At 47.8% G+C, this 13,233-nt stretch overlaps 1 protein-coding gene across 3 annotated transcripts in view; it reads left to right on the top strand.

Annotated features, from left to right (window-relative positions):
* VPS8 (VPS8 subunit of CORVET complex) overlaps positions 1–12,962 on the top strand; it is a 151,996-nt gene extending 139,034 nt beyond the window's left edge. For all 3 annotated transcript variants that reach the window (XM_090051167.1, XM_090051165.1, XM_090051166.1), the window contains exons 45-46: positions 9,152–9,232; positions 12,056–12,962. In XM_090051167.1, the coding sequence (XP_089907293.1) occupies positions 9,152–9,232; positions 12,056–12,205 (231 nt within the window). In that variant the 3' untranslated portion in view covers positions 12,206–12,962. The remainder of the gene's footprint in view (positions 1–9,151; positions 9,233–12,055) is intronic.
* Positions 12,963–13,233: the final 271 nt, after the last annotated feature.

Here is a 13,233-nt window from a genome sequence, read left to right as displayed (position 1 = left end):
ATTCAGCAGTAGAGATGGCAGGGAGGGAGCAATCTGTGTGACTGTTAAAATGGCTGGGAGAGGCAACATAACCAAGGTCTGAGGTTGTTATGCCCCTTTTGATATCCACCTTTCTTGGGCTTGGGCACATGGCTGGGATTTCACTATTTACTACAAAGCCAGTTTGCTCTGGACTGTAAATAACCTGTACCATCCTGCCTCAGTAGCTGTTACTCTGTGTGATGATGCTGACACTCTGAATCTCAGATGTTGCAGTGACAGGAGGTAGAAAACAGCGTGCTAAAATTTTCCATCCTAAGCCTCCATTTGGAAAGCAGAGATGGAGGGAACTCTCTGGCACAAATATCGTCACTATGGCCTGTACAGTTTGCATTGGTTTGAAGCTCAGAAATCATCCGATGCCAAGGGAGTAAGAGAAGCTTTGATGACGGGTACTGTTTTTGATGTCATGTCCTTGTTCTGACTCTGAGTCCCCTACCAACACACATGCATGCAGATACACACTTAAACAGTAGCTCTGCCCTTGTCAGTGAGTGTGAACTGAGCCCCTACCTACCACTCCAGACAGCTGGGTCTATGTCAGCACCCACATCCTAAACAGGTCAGGTTAGATCAGGGCTTTTGGTTGATGTAAATCTATTGAAAGTCTCTGTTTTCCATACAGAGTGGGTAGTTATTCAACAGCCCCTACCCCACAGCTCTGAAAGTGAACAGAAAGAGACAAATGAGTTATATAAATGCAAGACATGATAGAATAAAAGAGCTTTGCTGGGGAGCTACTTGCAGAATGTCATTTAGTTCACAGTTGCCATCCCATCCTTTCAAACCCCTAAGGTTGAATGCAGAGGCTCGTGTGTGTTTGATTTATCTCCATGTTGAAGAGCAAGATCAGTATATATTTTTTAATAGCCCTTGAAGGGGATTGAACTCAAAAGAAGAATCCAGCCATCCTAATGCCCAGAATCACCAGGAAGATCCTCAAACACATGTGTTTTAAGCATGCAGTGTAAGTCATGACGTTGTAGTGCAATGTGGGTATCACTGGGGTTAAAATCAAGCACCAGCCTGCTGAGACCCCTACTTTCATTTTTCTTTCAAAAACTATTGGGATTGCTCGCCCATTTCCTTGAGGAAGCATTAAATGACAGATGAAGGTTGTTAATAGCAAACTGTTCTGTCAAAGCAAGTCAGAGGTGCCTCTCCAAGAATAGTCCTTGCCTGCTTCTTGCCTTGGGCCTGGGAAGTGACAGAGAACCTCCCAAGTGTTTGGTTGGTTTGAGTACTTAGACCCCACCCCTGGCAGGTGTTACATTTAAGATATGATTTACTAATCAGTCACATCTGAAGTTGTTACCTGGCCACATGTTAATGCAATTCACAGTGTGCTAACTTTGTGGCTTATCCTTTGTTTTATCATATGGAAAAGGTGTGCTAACTTTGTGGCTGATTTCCATCATGCCATTAATTGAACATGTGGCTGGGCTGGAGCTCCCAGCCACCAGAGCTTGGCTACTGGCTGGTACACGAGGGAATTGAAGATTGAGATCCTGGGCTCCCCCTGCCTTGGCAGTGGGGTGTGATGGGATCTGCTGTTGGATCCCACAGTCACACCCACTGCTGTGCATGTGCAGCATGGCAAAAAGTGCAGTTGTGAGGATCTTTCATCGTGCTTTCACTTGCATGTCTCTCATGGGCCTGGTTGCTGGAATCCTCCTCTCTGCTATCCCAGGAGCACAGCCCTTCTCCCCACCCTCTCCAACTTCTCCAGTACTCTGAGATAGACTAATAGCGAACATTGACAGCCCTGACAGCTTACAGCACTGCCCTTAACACTCTCTGAAGCTGTAGGCTGCAAATTATCCTGACCTGCTTGTTTTAAAAAGTTTACCTTTTGATAGATGCTGTTTAACATCCTCCCTAGGTACTGTTACCAAATAAAACATTTGTCATCATTGCATAATTTTTCTGCATCAGCCTTCCAAGTACAGAACCCAAATATTCCTTGGATGTATGCCCATTTGGCATCACGATTGACAGTTTACCATTTTATCTAATAATTTGATCCATACCCTTTGCTGTGATTCATTTGATTCCTTATGCATTAAAAAAGTCATAGTCTTGTCTTTAACCCGGTTTGTCTTGGATATTTTGTTGCCATGTTCAAAGTGCCTTGCTTGTTTTATCTAATTAATCCTGCAGAGCCTAGACAGCCTTTGTTTTGATACAGCAAAGGATGTAGATTGGCGTATCTTGACAGTGTCTGTGTGCAGCTGGCTAGCGGCCAAGGAGACCAGCATTTTTCTGGTTTGTGTTCTTTCTGATAGCTGAAATATTTTAGATGTTTAAGATGCAGTCGTTTCTTTTCATGGTCTTCACAGTTTCAGGCAGTGTCTGCAGTGACAGTGGGGAGGGTAGAGATTACAGAGCAGAAATAACAACCCTGCTGTCTCGGTTGCCTAAACGGCAGGGTTCTGCTTCTAAAGTGTGGTTAAAAATGTGGCCACTTTCTCTGCCTTTGCCGTTGTGTCCTGTAAGAGTTTCAAAAGGAGAGAGGATTAAATGAAGCAGTATCTTTATGAGTTTGCATTTAGTTACAGGAAACCTGGTAGAGCTGAAGCAGAGCCATAAAGGCTGCTTTCAGCTGTAGAAATATCAAGGGAACACCTGAGCCTGTACAAGTTAAATACTGCTTCTCTCTCCACTTAGACACTGACACCCTCCTACTTACTTCACCCTCCACTACAAGAAGATTCACCGTGTATAAGGGAGTTATAGGAGCTGCATTTAAGTGGGTTTCCTTCTGGAGCTCCAGAAGGCTGCCTCTTTATCTTGGTAAAAGCCACAAAATTGTGAGTCTGCAGCCAGGTTTTCATTCTGAATTTCCAACTGAGCTCTAGGTTTCCAACTCACCTGGCCCTATGGGTCATATGAGTAGTGTGAGGCCAGTCCATGGGCCAGATCATCTACCTAGGTTTCAGTAAGGCCTTTGATACTGTTTCCCTTGAAATCCCCTAAGTTAAGTTGGAGAGTACTGGCCTAGACCAGGCTACAGTGAGGTGGGTTGGGAACTGGCCCAGTGGCCAATCCCAACAAGTCATAATTGATGGGGTGGCCTCATCCTGGAGGGCTTTCTCCAGGGGTGTACCCCATGGGTCAGTGCTCAGGCCTGTGCTCTTTAATAGCTTTATTAATGCCCTGGATGAGAGAGTAAAAAGTGCAGTAATTAAGGTTGTGGAAGACCTTGACAGGCTGGTCCTATGGGCTGAACAAAACCATATGAGGTTCAAAAGGGACAAGTACCAGGTCCTTCATCTGTGTAGTTTCATAGTTGATAGGGTCAGAAAGGACCTGAGCAGATCATCAAGTCCGACCCCCTGCCATGGCAGGAAAGAAAGCCAAGGTCAAATGACCTCAGCTAGGTGTCTATCTAGCCTCCTTTTGAAGACCCCCAGGGTAGGAGTGAGCACCACTTCCCTTAGAAGTTGGCTCCAGATCCTGGCCGCCCTAACAGTGAAGTAGCGCCTCCTGATATCTAACCTAAATCTACCCTCTACTAGCTTGTGACCGTTATTCCTGGTCACTCCTGGTAGTGCTCAGGGGAACAGGGACTTCCCCAATACCTGCTGGTCCCCCCTGACTAGTTTGTAACAGGCCACTAGATCTCCCCCTCAGCCTTCTCTTGTGGAGGCTGAACAGGTTCAGGTCCCATAGCCTCTCCTCATAAGGCCTTCCCTGCTGCCCCCTGATCATGTGAGTGGCCCTCCTCTGGACCCTCTCCATGTTGTCCACATCCCTCCTGAAGTGTGGTGCCCAGAACTGGACGCAGTACTCCAGCTGTGGCCTGACCGGTGCCGCATAGAGAGCGAGGATCATCTCCTCGGACCTGCTCGACATGCATCTGTGGATGCATGCCAAGGTGCGGTTGGCCTTCCTGACTGCATCCCCACACTGCCGGCCCATGTTCCTCTTGGCATCAGTGATGACTCCAAGATCCTTTTCTGCCTCTGCACTGATGAGAAGGGCGTTCCCCAGCCTGTAGGTCTGGTGCTGGTTCTTCCTCCCCAGGTGCATCACCTTGCACTTATCGGTGTTGAATCCCATCCTATTCTCATCTGCCCACCCCTGTAACCTGTCTAGGTTCGATTGCAGCCTATTCCTCCCTTCTAGCGTGCTCACATCCCCCCACATCATAGTGTCATCAGCAAATTTGAACAGGGTGCTATCTGCCCCCTCGTCCAAGTCACTGATGAAGATGTTGAACAGTGCGGGCCTGAGGACCGAGCCCTGGGGGACCCCACATCCTTCCAGGTCGAAAATGACCCGTCCACCACCACTCTCTGGGTGCGGCCCTCCAGCCAGTTGGTGACCCATTTGACTGTGTGGGTGTTGACACCGCAGTCCCCCGGTTTCTTAATGAGAACGGGGTGAGAGACAGTGTCGAAGGCCTTCCGAAAGTCCAGAAAGACTATGTCCACTGCTACCCCTGCATCTAAGGATTTGGTGATCTGGTTGTAGAAGGCCACCAGGTTGGTTTGACAGGACCTGCCGCTAATGAACCCATGTTGGTTGCCCCTAAACATAATCTCCCCTGCTGGCCCCTCGTGGACATGTGCCAGAATAATTCTCTCAAACAGCTTACCCAGGGTCAAGGTAAGACTAACTGGCCTATAGTTTCCTGGGTCCTCCTTCCTCCTCTTTTTGAAGATGGCCCTCTTAGAGTCCTCTGGCACCACACCAGAGCACCACGAGCGCTCATAAAGCCATGCCAGGGGTCCCGCAATGACCTCAGCCAATTCCCTCAGTACTCAAGGGCGGAGATCGTCCAGGCCAGCTGATTTGAATACATCCAGTCCCTCCAGAAGTTCCCTAACTAGTTCTCACTAACCCTTGGCCTAGGTGCGCTTCTCCTGGGGTCTAGGGTCTCCAACACGGTCTCTGTTCTCCCTCCCAGCTACAGCAGAAGTGTGAGGATCCTAGTTTGTGGTGAGGCAGGATTGTAGCTCCCCTCCCTCCTCTGATTATTGCATGCTCTACTGATCCTGTATTGCATCGACTGCCACTGAGAGCAGCACCGAGAGAGGGCCACGGTGGCATCTTTTGAAATGCCATTGGTTCGACATGGTGACATTCAGTGAGCGGTACAGGAGGCCTCTTCCAGGAGCTGCGAGCGACTTCCATGGCAGGCTCGTTCAGAGAGTCCCTTCAGTGACTGTGCAGTGCTGCTCCAGTCACGCTCTAGCTGCTGATGGATTTTGCAGCTGTGAAATTCAAGATAATTGTAACCGCACGACACAGGTGATTCCGAAAGTGGGGGAGGAATAAAATTGTATGCTGCGGGAATTCGCCTGGCTTCATTGATGACTCTGGGCGCAGTCATCAGAGCAGGCGGCTTGGGGGCCTGTGTCTCGTGAATGTGGAGCCAAAGACCTTGTCTCCCTTTTTCTATGCAAATGGACCACATTTTTATACCTACTGCTGACTCAACTAATAGCTTGTTCTGGGCGACTCCTAGTCTGAATCCTTGTGAAGTAGCACTATCTGTATCCCACTGGCTCAATTCACTTGGAGATGCTCAGGAATCAGGTATTTGCCTGCCCAGCCGGCTCAGCATTTTGAAGCAGAATCTGTATTTTGGTTCTGTGCATGCAAGATTGGAAGTTTATTCTACATGTATTGCCACAGATGTCAGCCTGGCTGAGGGAGACTCCCTGTAGCATTGAATGAAGAGCATTCCTTTAGTTACATGGGGTTTTTTTTAAAAAAAGGAAAAGGCCCCACAGCACTTGTTTCCATGACAACAGGAAAAAAATTGCTTGCAATATTTCTGCTCATCAGCCCTGAGAACAATCTGATTGATAGTTACATACGGACAAGTGGAGAAATAGCAAAAAAAAAGGAGGCAATTATATGTTACGGTTTTCTTGTCCTTGGTTGACTGTGGCAGCAGTAAATGATCAGCTTTCCTTGTTATCCCTTGTTTTGCCTATAGAGATGACGTTACTTTGTTAGGGACAATGAAATGTCTTATTGCTACGTTACTTGTCTGTAGGAGATGTACAACTCCCGCTTTGAGTCTTTTTATTGCTAAATTTACCTTTTCTAAAAGTCACCTATAGTACACACAGTGAACCTCATCTTTTGACCAGTGGTTATGAACAAAAACCTCTTAACGTAAATGCTTAGATTGCAAATGTAAAGGACAAAAGAACTGGATTGGGAATGTTTTATTAGTCCTGGTTTCCATGTGGCCATATTCACACTAGCATGAGTGAATTGCAGATCTCAGTTTCCAGTGGTAGAGGGTTTTTTTCTTCCACCAGAAACTCATCAGGAAACAACATCAATCTCTTCGAGGCAGATTCATTCGAAACGCAGACCTCTTTAAGGTCCCTTCCCGATGTTACCTCTCTTGTGGGATGTACATGAGTATCAGAGATTCCTGCACTATCTCGCAGTGCTCTATTCCCTCTCCCCACAACTGAAAGGGAGGAGAGAACAGGATGCCTCCTGACAGCCTGCCCAGGTGTGTGGTATCACGGCTACCAGGCTGGTGACATCTTTTCTGGGTAACGCTCCCAATGTACAGTGGTGGTTTGCCACAATCTAGCACCTGGGCTAGGTAAAAGACTCGGTGAGCCTGCAGCCTAGGGACTCAGACTGCCGCTGACTCCAGTGATCTGGCTCCAATATTGCAAGCACATCTGGTAAAAATCCTAGCGTGCTGCAGCCCGGGGAACTGATCATCAGTCAGTGGCTTCTGGTCTCCCTGGCTACAGGACCTGGGAGCTTTAATAGGTGAGGGGCTCCCTGGCAAGGGATGGCAGGGGCTGATGGAAGGGCTGGGGGGTGGAGGTCTGTAAACCAATAGTACCTGCAAGGGTTTACATTCCCTTTCAGTAAGACAATGTCCTGGGCTTATGGCCTTCAAGTTGTCCCCTGTGGCTCTGCCCTGGCTGTACTTGGCCAGAACAGGAGGCTGAAACTAAGAAGGGGGTTGAGCACAGCCGTGGCAGCTTTTGGCGTGTCCATACAGCCAGGCTGCCCTGTCCATGGAACAGGAGGTAGGCAGCTAAGTAAATATCAAGATGTACAGTAAAGGGAATGGGAGACCAGCAAAGGGATTAAAGAAAGGGCAGGTGGAAACAAGTCTTCAGGGGACCAGGAAAGGAGAAGAGAAAACAAGCTGCAAAAAGGAACCAAAAAAGGCAGAGGATGAAAGAGATTGAGTCATTTGTGGTCCTTGTGAGCAGGGCAAGAAGAGCGATGTATAGGAGGACACCACACTGGCCAATGTTACACACAGAGTAACAGAATACCAAAGTGAGAGGGCTTTCTTCTAGCATCGTAGAATATGCCCCAGCAGCACCAGGACAGCCGGGGCATCAGCTTGCCTACCACAGTACCAGCAGTGTGCATCTAGCATATCGGCAAGCATGGTTGATTCCCCTGAGGGTTAGTGGCTCTGGAAACTGCCTTCCAGCTGCTCATTTGCATGTCTGCCTCCAAGCGTAATAGGTCCAAATGGAGCCAAAGGATGAGGAGATAGTCTCAAGGAAAATCGTACCTTGCTTTGTGCTCCTCCTCCCTCACCATCCTGAGCAGGTGCCTTTCCTTTTGCTTTCTCATGGAGGGTGGGTTGGCTTCCCCAAGGCTGTGCCAGGAGAGGTCTCACATTGCATCTGAGCCAGTGGGGTGGTTCTTCCCTTGGGTTTGTCTCTAATTTGGACTCAGGCCAGCCTGGAGAGCTGACAGCCACAAGCATGAGTGGCTTGTTTTAATGTAACAGCAAATGAAGAGGCTGTACATAATAAAAAAAAATAAAAAAAAAATCAGATTGTGTGGATGTCCTAATATGGGTTGTGCTGTAATGATTGACTTGCTGGTTCCACATCATGTATTTTCATGTGGAAATGACGGGTTCAAGTAGGGCACCAGTAGCCAGTGCCCTGAGTTTTCTTTCAGTGCTGCTACTGACCTGCTCCATGCTTTCTGGGCAGGCTTTTAAACCACTTTGCCAGTGGTTACATGTGCAGAAAATGTTATGGCATCTTGCACTTCCTCTAAAAGGTATTGTGAAAGTTAATGTGTGCAGAGCAGTTGGGGAAAGGGCTATTTTAAATGTAAAATAACTTGTGATGAATATGAGACATGTTACATAAGTGACAAATGTGTTGTGACCCTCAATTGGAATGCTTTTGCGGGAGGATGCACTTCCTACTCTCGCAATAGATTTTTTGGCATACATTTCTCTTCCTGTGCACATGCCCCCACAAACAACAAAGTATGGGTGTCTAGCATTATTGGGGCACCTTTTGTTTAGGGTAAGGTGATCCTGGCCCACTGAAATTAATGGCAGCACTCTCAGTGTCTTTGAGACAGATTCCAGGCACCATCCCTTCTTTAGGGGGAATGATATTAGTGGTTCTTCTGATCTGGCATGAGCTGTTGCTATGACTTGCCATTTCATCTCCAAAGAGACTTGAGATGACCTCAAATCAGGAAGATTCAAAACGACTGGTGGCTGCTCATTGTATTTTAAAAAAAAAGAAAAATCTTTTATTGTATTTTTTTTTTTGGCGGGGGGGGGAGAAATTTGGAGTCTTGTATATGAATAGTTAGTTCTCCTGGAATTTATTTTTATAGCCTACTAGCTTACATCAGGTCATTGCTAATGAGGAGTGTTTTTTATCCTTAGCTCTTAGTACATCTTATAGATAACCGTATTGCTTTAGAACACAAGCAGAAAAGTTTTAATATAGAAACATATTATTATTTAATAAGAGAAGAGCCTATAACCACACTGAATAGTCCATCTTGTCTTCCTGGAATATTAATTTAATGCTTGTAAAGCAATTTGGGAACATGCATTATGCACTGCAGTAAGTATGCATTACTGATCATCCGGGTTTGTCATTACCACAGCTTTCAGTGCACTTAAAGCCTTGTATTACTTGGTTTGCAGAACAAATAAAGAACCCAGAACAATGACCTGAAGCAAAGGCAGTGTGTCCTCTATCGAAAGATACTGAGCTGTAGGCTGGCTGTTTCAACCTTGTGACATTCATCAGTCTAAATGCCTAGCATTTAGCTTGAATTTTAATCTCATTTGGTTTTGTTCTGTTTTTCGCAACCTGGTCACTTTGTTTTTCAGGCAAGTTCAGAGTCTGCGTTGGATCCCCAGCAAATCCAGGCCTTTGATCAACTCTGCCGACTTTACCGAGGAACCTCCAGGGTAAAGTGGCTTCCTTTTTTTTTTTTTTTTTTTTCCTTTTTTCTTTTTTACTTGATCAGGGGTTTGGGGAAAATGCTCTGAGAAGAACACTTGTGTATATCACAGAGCAGGAGAGGAGTAGAAATCCCTGGCTGTACTTGGCAGACAAGGTTCTTTGGGTAGATGTGATATCTTTTACTCAATCAACTAAATAGTGGGAAAAATTGTTCTTTGCAAGTTTTCAGGCACAAACACCCTTCTTCAGGCTGTAATTGAACACTCCAGCCTTGTCTCAGCGTGCTGATGGCAGAGGGAAAAGGGGAGGCACCAGGATATTGTCTCTGTCCTCCCCTCCTTGATCTGACAAAGACTCATTAGCACCATGCTCACCACAAAGGAAGAGGAATGATATTTTTGCCCTCTCACAGCACACAGGCATAAGTGACTGACACTGTTGCTAAAGAATAGGTTTATTTTCATCAGAAACCTTTTGAAGACTGCACAGGGCAGATTGCCTACAGGCTGTGGAGAAATGTTTAAACAGAAAAAACCCAACCTGGGTTTCTAGATAGACCAGCCAGGCCAGGCACTGTGGAGTTAAAAGGAGGTTGGACACTTAGATGGTAAGCTAGGAAGCCAGGACGATGGGAAGAGGGTGTGTTTTAAGGGTGAAGTTTGCATGGGAGCAGAGTTCCTAGGGAATTCAAACCAGGAAGCAAGCAGACAACATGAGAGACCAGATAATGCTGCTGTGAGGGGCAGAGGGTGCTTCAGATGGTGTAAAGGGACTGGTGATGGGTGCTCTCACAATACCTGCCCCTGTTCTCCTCCCCGACTGTGCAACGTACGGTAAAGAGCTGTTGCAAAACTGAACTCTCCTCTCAGGGAAGATTCTTCCCAGCTGGTGGCAGATGAGGTAGCGATGCCAGGGATGCTCTCTACACACCTGCTGTCCCAGCCTGAGGCTTGAGACATGCTTTACCAGCTAGTGACTTGATCTATAAATAGTCAGTCCTAAGATTTTGCCTATCTCTGGTCTTCTGGGGAGCCTATACATGAGCATGGAGGCTGCACCGACGCACTGGAATTCCAGCGCATCAGAGCAGACTTGATGGATTGAGCTCAGCTGCAGCATGGCCATTACCTCGCTCCAGCAGCCTCCTGCATCTCACGTATCAGAGTATCCATGCTTTAAAATGGTGGTGGGGGTGCTTAAACTAAGGCTTGTTGAATGAGCTTTAGTTGGTGCCCCCTTACCCCCATTTTTAAGTGTGGGGACGCTGATGCATGAGATGTGGCGGTGCTTTAATTAGAGTGGCTCTTAGAGCCACTCAAATTAAAGCGCTGCCCCCCACCCAGCCCTAGAGCACATGCAGAAGTGCCCCTAGTGCCAGCCAGGGTTCAGTCAAGTCCAGTCCAGGAGGGTATGGAGCGAAGAGGAGAAGCCAGCCCTGCTGGTGGAGAAATGGTGCCCCTGCTGTGGGTAAAGAGGGCTTTCCCAAGCAGCCTGTTAACAGTTGAGCCCTCCTTTGCTTCTACATCTCTCGGGCCAGTTGCTTCCTTCCAAGGGCCCCAAATGGGTTTGCAAGTCTGCTGAGGCAGGCTACGCTCCTACGGGCAGCTTGTGGCAGAGGCTCTGCATGCATTGCTAACAGTACCTTGATACACAAAGTCTCCCCCCCGCCCCCAGCGCAGATGTGATGCTCCAGCAAAGAGGCTGCTTTTCAGGGACAACACACGTGTGAAGTGACGCCCTTATGCTGTCACGTCTGACATGGAAGTATTTTTTACAGGGCCAGTTTCTGTCACCAGAAGACTGATACCAATTGCAGCCATGTCATACACATTAATGCACCATCTCCACTTGCTTTCTGTCAGCGGCTGTCAGCAAAGGATCCTGGTCCTAGCTTCAAAGAAGGGGTCAAATGTTCATATGGGTACAAAACATAGGTGCTCCTGACAGCTCTCTAGATGTGGGGACATGTGTCCCCATTTCCCCCCCATACAGTTAAGGGCAGTCATAACCCCTGGTAGGCCTAGAGAGTTCAAGCCAAGGGAGAGCTGCCTAGGGGTGGTGTGGCCAAATGATGATGCCCTGCTTGATGGCTCCAGGAGATGCTGCCTTCCTTCTGTCTGGAGCTCTGGGCCCAGTTAGTTGCACCAGAGCTGCTTCCTGATCAGGTCTGCTGTGATTTATGGAGCAAGACCTCCACCCCTCTGTGCTCTGCAGCTGCCCCAGCTCTTTTATCCTGTTGAGTTCCATCACCCCAGAGATGCCTCCTTGGTCTGCAGAAGCCCTGTGTGTCCATCCGCAGTCACAGGAGCAGTGTGTAACTTCTTGCATGGTCACAGGAGAGGCTTCCCTTGGGCCCCCTCCCCTTTCCTTGTCTGCTGATGCAGGAGTGCTTCTGGTCAGGGTGTTGACCCCTTCCCAGATCTGGTCCATGTCAGCTTCCACTCTCCTTGAGGTCGTCCCCATAGGTGGCTGTGAGAGTGGTTAGGGGTGGTTCTCCAGCAGGTACCACACAATGGTGGGGGGGCGGGGACAGGTGGACATTGTTGCTCAAATCGTACTGTACCATAAATCAGCTTGCCATGCTGACATGGCCCAGCTCCTGCTCTGGGCTGTGGCCAATGGCGGCAGATACCTTGGAGGAAGGGGAAAACAGATCTTCACAGTACACTTATATGAGCAGCGTGAGCCCATAGAAAGGCCGCCTCCTGCCACACAGGAGAACTGAAAAGCCTTGGCTGCTGTCCTTGGTGATGTACTGGCCTTGCTAACTTCTGTGAGGACTGCTCAGGCCCTGGGGTAGTGAGTGACACATTTCTTTTGTCTCCCAGTTGGCTCTCCTGACAGAGCTGTCCCGGAGTCGTGGTGGAGAAAGGCCCGGGCCACTCAGCATCTCACAAGGCGACTCTGCCCTGAGCAGCGTTTTCCAGAATGAGAATTTCCAGCTGCACCTTGCTCCCCCTCCATTCACAGAGGAGTAACTGTCTTCCCTGGTGAGGCCCGTGACGGCTGCAGAGCACTGTGGGACAATTCCTGCCTTCGATGCAAGAGACTGAGCAACTGATGCAGAGATCTGTCATGCTTGTTCAGATTTGCAGGTCTGTGCAAACGTGACTTCATTTTGTGACGCTGCTTTGTGATCAGTGGGTTTATAACTATAGGCCATCTCTGTTAGGATCCCTCTGTCAGCCTCTTTGTCCTCTGGAAACTATGAACTCTTTGGCAAATCCATCAGTGACAAGAACAAGGTCTTGGAGCAGCTGTACTAATCCTTGGAGCTACTGTTTCTCCAGTCAAGTTCACCCAAATGCCTGGAATCTGTACCACGTCCATTCTTATTCCGAGGGAATACATACTGTCCCACATGCCAAGTCAGCATGTCTTGAGCTGCTGCCTTAACACATATGGGGGGAGTGGATAATTAACTTGAGTTGAATTTCAGTATCAGTAAAGGCAGTAGAGTGAAGAAATTCCTTTCTCATAAGGAGTTTGCAAATACAGAATAGTGGATCAGATAGAAGCAGGTGGTTTCACTGTATGGAGCACTGTGGACCTGGGAGGGGTGAAGAGTGTGTGTCTGGGAGAACCTGTGTGCAACACTCCTGTGAAATTCCATTTAGTAATTATAATAATAATAAAAAATCCTCTCCTTTAGTTCTGCAGTCCTGATGAACAGCTGTTTAAGCCACTCGCACAGGAGAGAGGGGGCAGAAGGGTTGTTTTGACACGTGCAGCTCTGGAGATGATGGTTCTTCTCATTGCCATTAATTAAAAGTTTGGTAGCAGAAGATGCGTGGCAGTATCCCATCCAGCTGGTTTGGAAGATGCAACCTCTAGTCCCGGGTACTTTGTATTGGCTGATTCCTGATCTGGTTTGGTGCTAGCTTTTGCACAGCCTTCTTCCATGTCCAACAGAGCAGAAGTATTACATCAGCTGTATAGATATTGAGCTGGCTGCTTCTAAGACCATGCTTTACATGAAAAGGACTTAATGTTCCTTTCCACCCCC

Source organism: Crocodylus siamensis, chromosome 6 (genome assembly GCF_052110815.1).
Source record: "Crocodylus siamensis isolate JL-2025a chromosome 6, ASM5211081v1, whole genome shotgun sequence".
In the NCBI taxonomy this organism is placed as follows: domain Eukaryota; kingdom Metazoa; phylum Chordata; order Crocodylia; family Crocodylidae; genus Crocodylus; species Crocodylus siamensis.
Note: the sequence above shows the minus strand (reverse complement) of the source record. Positions and strands in the feature narration are given on the sequence as shown.